Source organism: Sphaeramia orbicularis, chromosome 9 (assembly GCF_902148855.1).
Source record: "Sphaeramia orbicularis chromosome 9, fSphaOr1.1, whole genome shotgun sequence".
NCBI classification, from domain to species: domain Eukaryota; kingdom Metazoa; phylum Chordata; class Actinopteri; order Kurtiformes; family Apogonidae; genus Sphaeramia; species Sphaeramia orbicularis.
Genome location: NC_043965.1, coordinates 49,119,986 through 49,138,572, shown reverse-complemented (window position 1 = coordinate 49,138,572; position 18,587 = coordinate 49,119,986). Strand labels below are relative to the sequence as shown.

The 18,587-nt window shown below is 38.7% G+C and overlaps 1 protein-coding gene across 1 annotated transcript in view; it reads right to left on the bottom strand.

Annotated features, from left to right (window-relative positions):
• Positions 1-7,297: 7,297 nt before the first annotated feature.
• snx18a (sorting nexin 18a) overlaps positions 7,298-18,587 on the bottom strand; it is a 30,796-nt gene continuing 19,506 nt past the window's right edge. The window contains exon 2 of the mRNA XM_030143028.1: positions 7,298-8,593. Within this exon, the coding sequence (XP_029998888.1) occupies positions 8,340-8,593 (254 nt within the window). The 3' untranslated portion in view covers positions 7,298-8,339. The remainder of the gene's footprint in view (positions 8,594-18,587) is intronic.

Here is an 18,587-nt window from a genome sequence, read left to right as displayed (position 1 = left end):
TAGGACAGGATGTTTCTAGGTTACGCTGAGTTAAAAGGAGGAACACCAAGTCTCTGAGGAACGGTGACAGCAACGTATCGTTAGCCTCATAGCATGATTGTCTAACTTGGACAAAAGTATATGGACATGTTGAATTCAGGTGTGTCAGGTGACTAATGTCATAATATAGTTTTATACTGGGATACATATTAGATTGAATATTGCAACCCCCCCAAAAAAACAAAAAAAAAACAAAAGGGGAGGCGAGGGGTATTGTTTTTGGTTCAGTTGTTTGTTTGTTAACACTCTAGCAGCAAAACTATTAGTTGAATTCATACCAAATTTGGTTTATAGATTGCCAGTGACCCAGAATAGATCTCATTATGTTTTGGGAGCAGTAGGTTAAAGTTCATGAATTTTTCATTATATATATATCTTTTTTTTTCTCTCTCATTTACTTATTATGAGCAAAATTTCGCATGTCTATAAAAACATCAATTTTGTTTCAATTTACTTCAAACTTGGCACATATATAGAGGGAATTGATACACTGACATCAGCACACACATAGACATGATGACATCAGCTGGATCGATGCCAAAATAAGCTACAATACATGTGAGGGGCGGGGTTTGTTGTGCCTGGGACCACTAATTGATATTGATGTTTATTTGTCAAATCCTCATGAACAGGACATCTTACAGCTGTAGACATGATGTGTCCCAGTATTTATGTCCATATAGTTTAGAAACATCAATATTTGCTTAAAGTTTAATGGTAGGTTTTTCTTCTTCAGTGAGATGTGAAGAAAGTAGATGGTTAGTTGTGGTAGAAAATTATTATTTACAGTCAGAGCATGAAAAATGTTTTAGAAATTTAGAGGTAGAACAGTTAATATCATAGACATGGATTTAAAAAAAAACACACAAAAAACAACTCAAATCAATGTTGAGAGAAATGAAGTCAAAACCATCTCTGAGGCATTTTGGAAGCAAAGAGAACAATTTAAACCAAACGAACCAATGCAGTGATATTTATCCCACTACAAAACTATATTCTGACTTTAGTCATCATTGTTTTGTATCCCAGACCCATGTCAGAAAAGAAACACCTGAATTCAACATGTCCACATACTTTTGTCCATTTGTATATGAGTTAAGTAATTATAATATCAGGAGAACGATATGCTTCTTCTGATTTCTTCCTGCAGTGAAGCAGAGAATCACTTTTGTAATCTCATTTTAATTCTTCATTTTTCCTGCCTGTCTGTGCTTGTTAAATGAATCACTAGTTTGGTTTCGCAAAATAAAAGCGATATTTCTACAGTTTCTAAACTCCCCTGACCCCTCCCCTTTCTTCTGTTCAGTGCAGTTATTCCTCTTGCCCTGTTATCACAGTCCCCTGCAGCATCTGGAAGGGATTTCTGGGTCTTGCTCTCGTGGCCGTGGGTTTCACACACTTGATGTTTGCGTCTGTGAAATGTGGTGCTGACACTGTTCTGTCTGATGTCAGACTGATCTGAGAGCTGCTGTTGTTTCCTGCCTTCTAGACTGTGGTCAGTCACAAAACCCCCTCATTTTTAGTTTAGACTGAAGACGGAGGTCTGACTCAAAAAACACTGGGACAACACAAGCAGCTCATTCAAATCTGTTAGTGTTGTCGTCTCCATCTGTGTTGAGTATAACAGTGTGGAGGAGCGTCGCTACTAAAACAGGAGCACCCATTTCCCCCGGCGTTGGCAGCATCAACAGGACGCCTGAGGGACCATCACTGGTGTTCTGGGTGCATCCTGTTGACTTTCTGTAGAAAATAAACTGTACTCTTAGAATTAAAAAGCATGTTCGGTAACACTTTACTTGAAGGTCTAGTTTATAATGCATTAAGCGCACATTCATAAGACATTCTAATGCATTTATAATGCAATATAAGAGCCATTACCACAGTTTATAATCATGTACAACAACTTATACCAAGGTTAATAAAGTATTATAAGTGTAGGCATAATGTATTATAAATTCAGCTTTCATAATGTCAAAATCGAAATTATGTTAAATTGAAACCAGGAAGTATAATGAGTGTGTTTTATTTACAGTGCAAGTAATGTACAAGTAATTTCGTAGTGGTTTCTCTCTTGATTTCACAGCAGAATGTGTGATGGTACTAAACTGAACTGTGTCAGTGAAGGAATAGATCTCAAAATAGCTGTCAATCAAATGGGATTCAGCCTTTCGACTGATCCTCCAATCAGCATGTGGAAGCCTTTCGTCCAGTCCAGCCGAGCTCCGCCCACAGCTCCATTCACCCCCAGAGACGCTGAGCGTCTGGGGGCGGGACAACATCATGACATTCATCCAATTACCATCCAGTTTTGAGGCAATGAAAAAAACTGTTCCACTCAGTCCCATTGACGTGCATGGACGCTGAGCGTCTACGGACAAATGCACTGAGCAGAGATCGAATGAGAAAACAGCGCAACGGGAATGTATGAGAAGTGAACAACATCCAGTCTGATGATTTGTGATAAAACTGATTCTGAACGAACTCGTCTGTGAGATGAACGTGTTCTAACACATTTGTAATCAATGAAATGTCAACACAACCGAACATATTTAACCATTTAATGTTTGTAATTTTAGGGGAAGCCGGGCTTCCCTTGCAGTCTGTGAGAAATGGCCACTGCTTAGATTTCTGTAGCACTTTTCAAGGCACCCAAAGCGCTTTACATTATTGATCCGTTCTTCATTCACTCTCACATTCACACTCTGGTGGTTGGAGTTAAACTCCATCTGTATCCACAGCTGCCCTGGGGCAGACTGACGGCCCCTCCCACCACCAAACATTCACACTCACGAACATTCATACTTCCTACACCGGTGTGAGTGACACCGGAGGCCAGGTGGGTGAAGTGTTTTGCCCAAGGACACAACGGCACATGACTGGGACAGAGCAGGATTCAAACTGCCAACCCTTCAGTTATTGGACGACCCACTCTACCTTCTGAGCCGTAGTCATTTTGGAAATACAATAGCCTTACAATCATGTAGCTCAGTTGACAGGAAGTGTAGTACCACACTGCATGATGGGAAATGAAGTTAAAACAGGGACGGTGGATTTACTAACTTCAGTCCCTAGATATCAGTATTAATATGACCCGTGGTTACCAATGGATCAACGCGCTAGTGAGTCAATATTTTGAGATGCCGAGACATTTTGTTGGGAGTTTCTCACTATTTTGCGATACTATGTTAATATTGTGGGAAACAAAGCCAGTAGTTTGTGTTTCTGAGTCACTGTCTCTGAGATATTGCTTCATTATTTTGGAAAATTTTCATTATTTTTATTATGTCAATGTTTTGAAAAATCAAGCCATTGTTTGGTGAATTTCATATTATTTAGTGATACTGTGTTAATATGAATATTTTTAGATAGGAAATCTTTTTTTTTAAGTTTATTTTGAAATACTAGTTCCTTACTTTGAGAAAGTATCTGCTTCAAATACAGACAGTATTTTGAGACTCTAATTCAGAGGGCTCAAACATGTGGCCTGAGGGTCCAATCCAGCCCACAGGATGAATCTGTGAAATACAAAGACATTAACCATCAATGATGTTAAAATCATTTGACTTTCATATTCTGCCTCTTTACTAACTGTTTTGTGTATTTGTAGATCCTCTGTGATCTGTAAGTTATAATGAACATGTGGAAATGATATGGTTAAAATTGCACTTGTTCATGTTCTTCACATGTTTTAAAGGACAGTTTGTACATGTAAAGATTTTCATGATATAATTTGTACTTTTTTCACTTTTAAACAGAGAGATAAGTTTGGAGTTGACATTATTTATAGGTTGTTTATGTTCATATTTTACTGGTCTGATCCACTGGAGACCACACCGGTCTGTGTGTGGAACCTGAACTAAAATGACTTTGACAGCCCTGCAGTAATTCATCATTTTGAGGTTTTCTCATTATTTCGATGTACTAATGAATTTGCTAATATGAAGTCCATATTTGGAGTCTTCCAGTGGTAAGAGGACGTACAGTTTGTACAGTGTGGTTCCAGCTGCAGCAGTGGAGTTCAGTGCAGAGGGAGGTCTTCATGGATCATCTGCTGGTGGGAACATATTCATATTCCAGCACTGAGTGTTTATATCTTAAGACCCCAGTGGCAATGAGCGCGGAAGCTGCCACTGTCTGTCATGTTCTGCAGAGATACTCACCGTCACAGTCTGTCAAAGTGGATTCTCATCCAACAAGTTCCCCTCAAGACTGAAAATAAAGGGCCAGCATCGAAACTAACCGAGGACAGAGTCAGAGCCTGTTAGGTGGAGCTGATGACACTTCATGGAATCCTGTCCCTGTGGTTTTTGACCTTTTTTTCCTGTTCATTGAGCACACGTTGTCATCCACCCGCTGCGGTTCTCTTAACACCGGCCAGATGTCCAGGATGGCTGATCGGGTCCTGCTGCCGTCAGCAGATCTGGGAGCAGAGCATGAGATTAGCATGAAACACTGACACGGCACAGTGGTCCTCCAGGGAGGCAGAAAGAGCCCAGCAGAGCTGCTCTGTGTGGGTCTGTCCTTATGGAGGGGAAGGGTCCCACATAACAGGGCTCATATAAAGTGGACACACTGAGGAGTGAGGCTCTTTGAAGGCCCATTTAACCTGTCAGCGCACACACCAAGGTCAGAGCTTTCCTGCATGTTCACTGGATCTAGGCCGAGCAGAGCTGCTGGATACGTAACATACCAAGGATGAACCGATGTTGTTTTGTGTTTAGGTTGGATACTAATTATTACTAATCAACAATGGATGTGTGGGAGTGGTACAGTTACAGTAAAAAGGATCATGGTGCCACATTTCAGAGTAATATTGAAATACATTTAAGCTGTAAAATAAAATATAGTTCAATCGTATTATATTAAAAGTATTTACTGGCATAGAGTTGTCACATGGGGCTGGACCAGTGGCCATTTCTCACAGACTGCAAGGGAAGCCCGGCTTCCCCTAAAATTACAAAACTTAAATGGTTAAATATGTTCGGTTGTGTTGACATTTTATTGACTACAAATGTGTTAGAACACGTTCATCTCACAGATGAGTTTGTTCAGAGTCAGCTTTATCACAAATCATCAGACTGGATGTTGTTCACTTCTCATACATTCCCGTTGCGCTGTTTTCTCATTCCATCTCTGCTCAGTGCATTTGTCCGTAGACGCCGGGTGTCTCTGGGCTTCAATGGGACTGAGTGGAACAGTTTTTTTCATTGCCTCAAAACTAGACGGTAATTGGATAAATGCCACGATGTTGTCCCGCCCCCAGACGCTCAGCATCTCTGGGGGTGAATGGAGCTGTGGGCGGAGCTCGGCCGGGCTGGACGCCGGGCTTCCACGTGCTGATTGGAGGATCAGTCGAAAGGCTGAATCCCGTTTGACTGACAGATATTTTCAGATCTACTCCTTCACTGACAGAGTTCAGTTTAATACTGTCACGCATTCTGCTGTGAAATCAAGAGAGAAACCACTACCAAATTACTTGTTCATTTCTTGCACTGTAAATAAAACACACTCATTGTACTTCCTTGTTTCAATTTAACATAATTTCAACGTTTTCTTGTTTACTTGGTACGATAAGGTCACTGACCATTTTCTTAAAAAGGAACGGAGGACCGAATTTATGTTTAAATAACTTGACTTTTTTTTTATGTAAGCCGACAATGAGCTTCCCCTGTCTGAAAGACGAGCACCCGCCTCTGGACTGGACTGATCATAAATATTGTAAATACCAAGTATTGACTAAACCCTTAAAGACTCAAACAGCCACTGGTGACCAAAACCATCTACTGATCTAAAGTGTCTAATACCTGTTGACCCACTAATCCTATAAATACATGTCAATAATTGGTGTAAAATACAGTTTGTCATCTTTTTATGGTCATCAGATATGATCCATTTGGACATTCAGAGGCTCCGTAGTTACTGTGGAAACACCATCATCTTCTACAACATTGATACACTGTATAACTCATGGAGTTGGATCAATGACAGTGGATAAAATGGACAAAAATGGGAAAAAAGAACTACAAAATAATAAACAATATGAAAAAATAAGCCAAAGAATTACTAAAGTAAAAAAAATAAAATAAAATAAGCAACAAAATGAACAAAAACAGCCCAAGTAATGAATAAAATGAATGAAAATTAATTACAACAAAAATCAACAAAAAAAATAAGTAACATTAACAAAATAAGCCACAAACAGAATGAAATTGAAGAAAAAAATAATAAAATGAAACATCGTCATCTTCTACAACATTGATTCACCAGTAAAACCCATGGAGTTGGATCAATGACAGTGGATGGACACACTGGGTTTATGACCAGTTATTGATATATTTTACTGAAAAAATAACTTTTTCTTCATTTTCTCTATTTCTGATATAATAACCCTCAACTTTAATCTGAGCTTTTATGAACATTTACATGATCAGTAAATTAGATACAGGAAAAAAACTGATTTTCACTGAAAAAAATGCAAAATGCAGAGGATAATTTAATAGTAAATGCCGATAAATCACATATGAAAGGTTAGAGAGAAATATTCATTCAGTAGCTGCCACAAAAGTAGCACTGGGTCTTTATGGGTGAAAATAATAGAGAAGAGCTTCCTCATAGCAGACAGTTTAACCCTTAAAGAACCACAACTTTCAAATGTTTTTGTCTTTCCCATGTCATTTATCACCATTTATTATATTATCCTGTGCATTTTGCATTCAAAATCAGGTCATTTCTTATATTTAATTCACTAATCATTTAAATGTTCATAAAAGTGCACAGTAAATTCAAATGCTATTATATCAAAACAGAAAAAACTGAAGGAAAAGTGACTTTTTTCAGTCAAATCTCTCATTAACTGAACATAAACCCAGCGTGTCCATCCACTGTCATTGATTCAACTCCATGGGTTTTACTGGTGAATCAATGTTGTAGAAGATGACGATGTTTCCACGGTAACTACGGAACCTCTGCACATCCAAATGGGTCATAGCTGATGACCATGAAAAGATGACAAACTGTATTTTACACCAGTTATTTTTATGCATTGATAGGATTAGTGGATAAACAGGTATTAAACAGCTTACATCAGTAAATGGTTTAGGTTAAAGGTGGATGTTTGGGTCTTTAAAGGTTAATCACAGCCCTGTTCCATATAAATGTTGCAAAACCCTATTACAAAAACTGAACAAAATGTTGATCTGATAATGATGCAGGCGACCCTTGCAAAGTATGTGAAAGAACACACAGAAACAAAGTGGTATTTTCTGTGAAGAGGAATTTATTCTTGCTTCTACATTTTTCTCTCCATGATGCAACCAACACCATAAAGTTAAAAACCAGCAGTAGAGTTAAACTGTCTAGAAGTGAGCTGCTATTAGAAAGACTGCATTATTAAAACAGGTAAGGCTCCCTCCACCTGAACAGCCTGCCTCTCCACACCAGCTCAAAACAGAGCCTGAAAAACCAACATGTGTCCAGGCGTCGGGACTAGACTTTAGGCTGGAGTGGCGGTCCTGTGTGTCCCAGCCCGGTGGAAGGCATGGGTCCTGTCCACGGAGCAGGGAAATCCTGTTGATCCTGATTTTGTCACGCTCTGTGCACTGAAAAATCAATCGTGGAGCCAGTGAGGGGAAAAATGGCACAATCGAACAAAACACACTGCCCTCATCCAAAGCACAGTGATTGTAAAAACAGATAGAATACATTTCAACATTTACAGTATATAAAGCTTTTTTATTTAGTAACTAATGACAAACTTGACCAGAGACAGAATCAGAAGGCACAGCGAGACAGTGGTGACGGTGGCTGTGTTACTGAGGAGACTGTAAACATGTCAGCCAGTGTCCAGAAGGCAGTGAGTTAGCCACTCCTGGAGCAGTGTTAAAACAGCGACACAACTGTGTAATAAGGCTAAAAACACATGATATATGAACTGTAGCACTGCAGCGTGGGCAGCAGCAGGTTGAATGTCGTCTTTCTGCAGGTTATTATTGGTTAGAACAGATTCACCACATACCGGACCTTCATTCTTATGGATTTTCATTGAAACCTGCAGGTAAAGTTGGTGTGATCTTACTGTATTCTATGTCCTCAACACACACACAGACCCTGGGGTTTGGTTGTGATTTCATTATTATTACTGGAACACTTTTTCCTTCAAAGTGCCTCCGTCCTGGATAAACAGTGTTCAGTGTGCAACGCTGGCTGTCGTCCGCCAGAACTCCCCCGGCCCGGCCGAGGACGGTGCATGCGTGGCCATCACCAAAAGTCTAAAGGGGTCGAGACCAGGTACGACCACCTGCTTAGGCGTTGTCATACTTCTGCAGGGCCTCCTCCAGCTTGCCGGTGATTTTCTGGAAGAAGGTGATCTGCTGCTGTAGGTAATGTTGCATCTGCGCCTTGAAGTCTCGCACGCGGATCTGGTGGAAGTGCTGGATCTCGGCCAACGTGGCGCAGGAGATGATGTTGCAGCGTTCATTGATGCCCTCGGCCTGTGCTCCGTCCATCTTACCCTCCTCCACGTGCTTCTGGCTCTCCTTCACCTTGGTCAGGGCTCCTGTAGAGGAAAACAAAAACTGATCAGAGAAGAATGTTTTCATTACCTTTAAAACAGACAAATAAATTAGACCCAGAGCCTGATCTGCTGATTTAGACCTTTCACAGAAGTGTTGGTATTAGCATGTCGTTAGCCTCATAACAGAACTGTCAAACTCAATCACAAACAAACAAAAGTATGCGGACACGTTGATTTCAGGTGTTTCTTTTGTAACGGGTCCGTGATACAAAACAATAATGACACATGTCAAAATACAGTTTCATATTGGGATAAATATCAGATTGATTATTAATATTGATGTTTTTTATCTCAAATCCTCATGAACAGGACATGTTACAGCTGTAGACATGATGTGTCCCAATATTTATGTCCATATAGTTTAGAAACATCAATATTTGCTTAAAGTTTAATGGTAGATTTTTCTTCCTCAGTGAGATGTGAAGAAAGGAGATGGTTATTTGTGATAGAAAATTATTATTTACAGTCAGAGCAAGAAAAATATTTTAGAAATTTAGAGGAAGAACATTTAAAATCAGTCATGGATAAAAAAAAAAAAACAATAAAAATCAATGTTGAGAGAAATTAAGTCCAAATCATCTCCGAGTCATTTTGGAAGCAAAGATAACAATTTAAACCAAACGAACCAATACAATGATATTTATCCCAATATAAAACTATATTCTGACTTTAGTCGTTATTGTTTGTATCCCAGACCCCTGTTAGAAAAGAAACACCTGAATTCAACATGTCCACATACTTTTGTCCATTTGTGTATGAGTTAGGTAATTATGATATGAGGATAACGAAATATGAAAACATTGCTGATAGAACATATGTAGCGGGGGTGTCAAACGTACGGCCTGTGGGCCAAACCTGGCCCTCCACAGGGTTCATCCTGGCCCATGGGGGGAATGTGCAAAACACAAAAATGACACAGAAAACCCTGACGGTCCAGGGTAGTCTGATCATAAAGTTAAATGTTGTATTTTTTCCAGATGTTCCAGATGCCTGTCACTAAATGTTTTGCATATTTGTACATCCATTCAAGTCTTCTGGGGCGCTCCACAGCGTGTGACCCCAGTAGCTACCTCTAGCAGAGTGTGTTGGTTTTGTGAAAGTTTTGTCAGAGTGATTGGTGTGTCACCTTCTCAGTTTATCAACAATGTGGGTACTAGCGCTGCACAATATATCATTTGAGCATCATCATCACGATGTATGTGTGCGCAATTGTCACATCGCAGGTTCTGCAATGTAGGAGGTAAATGAACTCAACATGTTCTCATCTAATTTCAGCCTAGGTACCTGACACACCCTGGGCGCAGTGATCCACCAATCACAATCATTCTTAATCAGTTTGCTGAAGCAGACCACGCCCCTGCACATGGAGGGAGTCACTGGTAACAACATTGAAAAATGAGCAAAGAACAGGAGAAAATCACCGAAAACGAAGACTTGGTGCCAAAAAGAAAAGCAATGTCAGTTATCTGGAGTTATTTCAGCTACAAGAAGGATGATATTGAAACATGTTCTGTGTTGACAGTGCCTTGCAATTGTTGCCACAACGTGAGGAAACACAACTAATTTGCCTGACCATTTATGTCAGCACCACACAGATATTTCATACTAAAAAAAAAAAAAAATTTAAAAAGAATCGCAGTGTCATTTTTTTCCAGTATCGTGTAGCCCTAATGGGTACTCCAACTGGACTACTTGTTGCTCTTATGCAACTTGATGAGTTTTACTTGTGAACTGTAATGGACTGACACATTGTGTGTGTGTGTGTGTGTGTGTGTGTGTGTGTGTGCGTGTGTGTGTGTGTGTGTGTGTGTGTATGTGTGTGTGGGAGAACTGCTCTGAGAAATGCGGCAAATGAATTGCCCTCTGGGATCAATAAAGGTTTCTGAATCTGAATCCACTGATCTGTAAGTTATAACATACATGTGTAAATGATAAACTGAGGCAGAGGGTTGGTCAAACTGCACTGATTTTTCAGGTTGTTCAGGTTACTAACATTTTTTTTTTTTTTTTTTTTCAGAAAGGATAGTTTGTAAATGTAAATATTTCCATACTGTATTGTATGCTTTTTTGGAACTAAAACAGAGACAAAAATTTGCAGATGTCATTATTCAGTTCTCATGCTGTTATTTACTGATCCAGCCCGTTTCAGGTCAAACTGGGCAGAATGTGGCCCTGATTCCAGGTACAGGTGCTGCTGTCAATCTGTGTTTGTTTCAGGTTCATTAAAGCTGTTGTGAGTATGTGCTTGTGTTTCTTTTCTTCAGTGGTTTTGATTTACTGTGTGTTTTAGGGTCAAAACAGGTGGAATAACAGAAAAAGACAAAGAGGAATTGAAGTTTGACAGGTTTTGACTAAATAAGGCACTCAGAATGTACATTAATAAGAGATTTAGGATGTTGAATATGAACTGTGAACTGGAACATACTGAACAACAAGAAGGATTTAAATTTGGGCTTTTTTTTTTTTTTTTTTTTTTTATAAATCGGTCCAGCTGCTTTTTGACACCTGTTTAACTCCATAAAGCAGTTAGATGGTCAAAACTCAGTAAAAACACACACACACACACACAAAATAAATAAATAAAGGAAAATCACCACAACACTGGAAACAACAATTAAAACAAAAAAACCACAAGGAAAATGGAGTTAAAAAAAAAATAAAAATAAAAATCCCCAACACCTACTGAGCAAACGGTTGAATTTGTATGAATACTTAAAATAAATCCTACATTCAGAACGGTCACCACAGACACATCAGAGGTTAAAGAGTTAATTAATGAGCAATAGATGTGTGGAACAGACTGGGGTCATTCCTTTATGTGAGAACCATCTGCTTGGACTGTAGACACGACTCTCTTACGTAGTAATAAAAACTGCTGGACACTCCAGCGGAATAGAGAAGGAATGGGGATTTTAAAAAGTTTTTACTAAATAACTTTTATAAGTAAATAGTCATGTAGCAGAATCTGGTAAAACTACTGCAGATGAAACAGTGTGAAATCACTCAAAATCACAGACCCTTAGTTAGTGTAAGAGTTTTATTTTTATGCATATTTATTTTGTAGACCACTTACTTCATTTAATGAGTTCTAGTAAATGAATTCTCTTTGACTTGTTAGTTTAGTGATTATTCATTAGAGCTGCAACGACTAGTCGGCTAGTTGACAATTATTCATTCATTCATCCTCTGAACCCGCTTTATCATCACTAGGGTCACGGGGGTCGCTGGAGCCTATCCCAGCTACATATGGGCGAAGGCGGGGTACACCCTGGACATGTCACCAGTTCATCACAGGGCTGAACATATAGAGACAAACAATCACTGTCACATTCACACCTATGGATAATTTAGATTAACCAATTAACCTGTCAGTGCATGTGTTTGGATGGTGGGAGGAGCCAGAGTACCCGAAGAGAACCCACGCAGACACGGGGAGAACATGCAAACTCCACACAGAAAGGTCCCACCCCCATCGACAGGTGTTGGAATCGAACCCAGGACCTTCTTGCCCTAGTTGACAATTACTGTAGTTAACGGCAAAATTAGTCGACAGTTTATTAATAGCATCGTGCACTTTTGTTAAAGGAAAAGTGTTTATTTTATTGCTGATTCAATTCTTGAGTATTTTGTTGTTTGTTTAACAAACTTTGTTCAACACTGTAATTGTTCTGGACAAAATGAATTTTTGCTTGAGGGAAAATAAGTATTTCCTTACTGCTACTTTATTTATTTGTTGAATATTTGTTTAACAAACTTTTTTATGCATTCAAACTGCTGTGCACCAAATGCTCTTGTTAAAGGAAAGAAAATGTGTTTTATTGCTGTAATACACATAAATAAGAGCCATTGTTTGTTTTTTTTCTTTTACAGTTCATATTCTGACTAGTCGTTACAGCAGTCGATGACTAGTCGACTACTGAAATAGTCATTAGTTGCAGCCTTAAATTAAAAAAAGATATTTCTTTGTCTAATAAAAACAAAAAAAGGACCGAAGGCCTCAACAAAAATACAAAAATCTGTAATTATTAATCTCAATGTTACTGTCCTAAAAGATCTAATAACAGAAAAACTTGGAAAAATCCAGCAAAGTTTCTATTACATCAAATTATAAATGTGTGGAAAACAAACCAACCTTCTGTAAAATACATATAATTCATTTCAGTTAATTAAACCTGTAAAGCAGGGGTGTCAAACATGTGGCCCAGGGGCCAAATGTGGCCCACCAAAGGGTCTAATCTGGCCCGTGGGATGAATTTATGAAATGCAAAAATCACACTTAAGATATTCACTAAAATTTTCGTTCAGATTCCACATACAAATCAGTCAAATGTATCACAATAACCTACAAATACTTCCAACTTCTCTTTGCGAATGTAAACATTTTCATGTCATTTTCATGTATTTACACGAAAACAAACTATCATTTCCCAAAACATGTAAATATCCTGAACAAATATGAATTCCAAACTTCCAAATTTCAACAATAATATAACAGTTACCAAATGTTTGTGTAACATTGTGTATAATGCACATGTACAAGTGATATATATATAAAAAAAAAAATGGTACTTATTTTTCTTAAGAAATTTCAAGTGTTTCTTTTGCTGGTTATTCACAACTTTATTGTTTGCATAGTTTGTAAATGTAAAAATTTTCCCAATTTAATGTGTTTTTTTTGCAGTTAAAAAAAGAGAATAACTTGGAGTTGTCATTATTTTTTGATTATTATGCTATTATTTTAATGGTTTGGCCCGCTTGAGATTAAAGTGGGCTGAATGTGGCCCCTGAAGGAAAATGAGTTTGACACCCCTGCTGTAAAGTCTGTTAGACTAGATTGGACTTCTACAAACAGAGAGGCTGAAGCCAAAGGGACATGCTAACAGCTTTATGAACAGACGGCAGCCTGTGATAAACGTCATCCAAAGGAGGAGGAGGAACCCCTTCAATCCTCCGGCCTCAGCGATGATCAGTCAGAACAGACGTGACCCGATGTTAAGAGGAGTCCTTACCCAATATGTACAAATGGATTCATGGGTCTGTTTTTACTTTCATTTATCCTCCCCCTCTTTTTCCATCATTCAGGCCCATGACCAAAACTGATGTGATATGTGATGTACTACTGTGATGAAAAGTAATAAGGAAAACAAAAATGTGCTCAATCTGACACTAAATAACTGACCAAAAATAGTTTGAGAACTTCTTGGCACTAACATTTTTTTCCATCCTCCCTGAGAACCAGCCCATGTCTATAGTTAGAGAATGTGAAGGCGCTTCCATCTAAAAATATCTGCAACATTAAGTCACCTCTAAGACTTTTACAAACAACCATTTAAGGGGATTTTGTAGGAAGTTTGATACCATCTGCAAAGCCTGTTGTGGGCACATTATTAGCAAATGTAGCTGCTTTTATTAGCCTGTTGAAATGTTGAGCATAAGTCACAAGTTGCTATTCTTAAATGGCAAATGTAGGGTCAAAGCTGTTTTATTTTCCCTCCAGGCTTTTATGCACATTTTAGTACAATTTTGGACGGTGGTAGTAAATGATCAGCTCCTTTGTTTGTTGGGTAATTCACATTAAGCTCCTGTGGTGTGATTTCATTGCATGGGGGAGTTAAACTGTCAAACATTACTGTGTACATATCACACCCATGGCTTTAACCACTTCTACGCTTCAGAGTTTCGACACTGGCAGGAAGAGCTATATGCTGTCGTCACTGTGGTGGACTTAGGAGGACTGAGACATGAGGGCGTTCAACCCATGCATGAGACTAACCCTTAACTGTCCAGGCTTAGGAGTGGAAAACTGAGGTTAAAACACAAACAGCTCATGGATGATGACTGACTTATGAAACTGGTGACATCGTCTGACCAGAGAAAAGCAAGACAGAGCATGAGCAGTAAAGTCTTAAACTGAAATGTGGGGAAAACTGACAGTGCATGACTTTGTGTCTGAGCGTGTCAAGGAGGATGACAGAAAAAGCAGAAGTGGGCTTAAAGTGTGAATATATGTGTACTTAGGTGAAATGTCAAATGTGTCCTGTTTTATACAACAGGCCCTTGTGATACTGTGAGCATATGCAGGTGGTCTAGCCACAAACCTCAGTGCAAGGGAATCGGAAAGCATGAGTGTAATGACAGTTAACATGATTCAACAAACACCATTTAAGTACTTAAGTTTAAAGGGGTCATATTTTGATTAACCCACTTTTTTTTGGATATTTTTCTTAATTTATTTTCATTGTGCATCTCCAAAACTACAATACAAAAAAAACAAAAAAACAAAGAAATTCACAATTTATGATACAAGATTTTGTAACACACAAAGTATAAACCCCCACCCCAGAACCAGTGGCGACCCCCATACCAACCCAACCTGGATCTCAAAATGCAAAAACCACTAATAAAAACAAATACATGTATATAGATGAAAATGAATATAATTTACAGATATAAACAGATAGATGATCAGGATAGTCACAGACAAGTATGTTGTATTCTTTCTTGAACCATAATGTAAACTGCATCCCACATACTAGGGGTTTTTTGACTGGCTACATGTATCTGGGCCACTCACCTCTCCATAACTATATCAAGAAAATAACTGATCCGCTAAATCCACTTTTATAAGTCTTTGGTTCATTTATTTGTGTATTTGGACCCTTATAGTTCAAAAAGTTTACATTTGAACCCTCCAGGTGCTGCAAAGCTATCTTTATATTCATTTTGGCAAAAATCCAGTAGATTTCTACAACCCCTTTTAATTCCTTCTTAATTTGTTACGTCTATAACTAGTTACGTCACGACATTTGCACATATAAGGTCAAGACTTCCAACAAACAATTCTCTGAAGTACGCCATAACTGTTTGGCAGCAGCAGCGGTTGTAGTCCATATTGAAAATATTCTAAACTTCATGCCAGTTACCGAAAATGTTCAGTTGTTGGTTGTATTAACGAATACAAGTGGCTGAACGGGTCAGACCAACACGGTCAACAACTTGGAGGGGGTGGGGTCATGTGCATTTAAAAGACCAGCACTCAAAATGACCTTTCTGGTGTCATTACTCAGAAACAGGGTTGAAGATGGACCTGTGGAGTTGAATTAATGAAGAATTCAGACCCAAGCAGAGCATTTACAGTTTATGAAGACCACAGGGAAATGTTTGAAAATGCATAATTCCATTTTAAAAAAGCTAAATATCACCCCTTTAACCTTCAGTTTCTCTAGATCAGGGGTCACCAACCCTGGTCCTCAAGATGTACTACCCTGCATGTTTTCCAACACACCTGATTCAAATGATAAACTCTGCAGAAGCCTGATAACGACCGTCAGGTGTGTTTGAAAGAGGGAAACATAAAACATGCAGGATAGCAGATCTCAAGGACCAGGGTTGGTGACCCCTGTTCTAGATCATACCACTGTACACCACTTCTCTTTGGTTCAGTGTTTACTCATGTTAACAGATCAGGAACAATTGTGAGATAAGTGAGCAAATAAATGTCTCAGGTGAAACTTACTGTAGACACATGTATTCAGTCCTAGTTCTAGGTACAGAGTAACAACCATGGCCTAAAACTGAAACTGAAGGACCTTTAAAGTCTAATGCTATACGTGGCCAATAGGAGGTGGCTCATGAAGAAGAAAACTGGCTCCGACTACCTTTCATCATCTGAAATCCGGGAACCATTCTGGTATCTCGCTTTAATTGGAACCATTAATAAATGTACCGATGGGCCTTTTGGAAATTATTGCTGTTAACTAGGAATTAGATCAGACTGGCTGAGTTGGAACATCTGTTGATTAGCATTTACTCGTGACAGACAAGACTACTGTCGCTGTGGTTAAGTTTCATTACATGCCAAGGGAGGCTGGTGAAATAATTTTTTGTTGGGGTGCAGTATTCAAGTCACTTTTCAGCTGCACTATAACCACATACCAACACTAGGGTACGCTAAAGCACATGCACCATTAAAATATTAATTTAAATTAAAATAAAAATACACAGCATGTGTTTCCAATCATTTCTTTTTTAGATGTAAATTTCACCTGTTGATCTTTCAAACATGCACATTTTTCTCTGACTATCACTCCTGTGGGCGGTCCTTAAATCTCCCCTATCTCTTGTATTGGGGGGGTCTACTGGTCCATTTGGAACCAGAGTCTATATGGTAAAGGCAGAGCCTTGGGTCCAAACAGGAAACACGTCATGCCCAGTGACTGCTCACTTGCCCTAAACGACAACATGTTTAAACTCCACTTGAATGCAGATTATACACGGTACTCATGAGCTTTAAATATTCTTTAAATATTTATGTTTTTGTAAAATTATTTTATGTGATTCCTATCATCATCTTCTTCATGTGAGACAGGTGGGGTGGTGCCCTAGCGCCCTCTGTTGATGAGCCGCTAGTGTTATATCAAAGGACTTTGGGAACAAATGTTTCATGACGTTTACTAGTATTAACTAAAATGTCTGTTTGCCTAAGTATAAGTTAGCTAAATAGGATGATCTTACAGTTCATTTGTGATTTCATAATCGGCTAGCCTTCAAATTAGTTAAACTAACAATAATTTGTGTGTTGATGTATTACTCCAAGACGACACTATCTAACTAAACCGCATGTGTTTACATTTATCAAGTAGCTGACATGGTGTATGCACTTGATGACGTTGCATAGGGCTTGAATCCAGCTGAATTTGGTTAGTTGGTATTATCTATCACCAAGCTAGGCTGCAGATGAATGTATTTATAGATTAAGTGATGCTAACATGACTGTATTACGTTTTACCTACATAAAATTTAGATTTGCCAGTAGCTTTCATGGTCAATAGGTTAGTGATAGCATTAGCTGTGTTAGCTCGGAGAGGTTTACCTGTTAGCCCACTGTTATAAAGTAAGGCATTATTGTATGGCTGCTGTTTTCAAAAGTGTTTCACCAATATTTATGTCAGGCCTACATTCATCTTTGTTTACTCTTATAATTTAGTAACAACTAACAATTCTACTGTTAAACAGCAATTATATGCCCAGTTTAGATATTTTTATCATATTCTGATATTTCATTTACAACTAGTTTAAAATTCTAAAAATGTACCTTTTTACATAAGTTTGTTACATGATTAGTTGAAGCTTTGCAGCAAGATTCGAAATAAATGGACAAAATCTATAGTGTGTATAATATGTATTAAAATATGATAATTCTTTATAAACTATTTGTTCATTTGACTCCAAAACCACCAACATCATCTTAAGACTTCAAAGTACCAGTCCACCATGGATGACATCCCAGTGGTTTTGTTTACGGCTCTGAGTTCATGTGACAATGGAAACGTGTTGGTTTTATATGAATAAACACAGAAACTGCCACTGTGGTTGAAGTTCCCGGTGTTTGCAATGATGTGCTGGAAGACAAGTGAAATACCATGTAGAGGACTAAATGACAACCTGACAGACTCCCAATCCCCCAAGTGTTGCTGCTGGCACCGGATGTTGAGGTGATATATGTACCCCTAAGGCGTCAAACAAAACTTCCTGGATTGGCCTGTCATGGGATGTTCTCATCATTACGTGAGCTTAGTCACCAGCTCTGTGCTCAAACTTTGACTCAACCAGCCAGTTTCCTGAAATGTGAAACTATAGAGGACACTGTGACCTCAGCCTGTCTCTGTTGGCTTCTGTACACTTTTATTAATTTACTGAGGTTTGATATCAATATGTAGGTCTAAAGCTATGAGCTAGAGCACACAAGAGGGACAGATTTATGCTCATAAAATCCTCTATTCAGACATTTCTTCTCCCTTCCCCCTAAAATCTGCCCAGTTTGCCTTCGGGCTGTTTCTCCTCAGCTGCTGTAACCTAGATCTCTGAAACTGAAACATGACAGAGGCAAGGATATGAGAGGAGGAGACAGACGGGAACAAACACAGTCCCAGAGGTGTTTACTGTACCTTAAAGGTCTCTGGCTTCCTGTATTTTA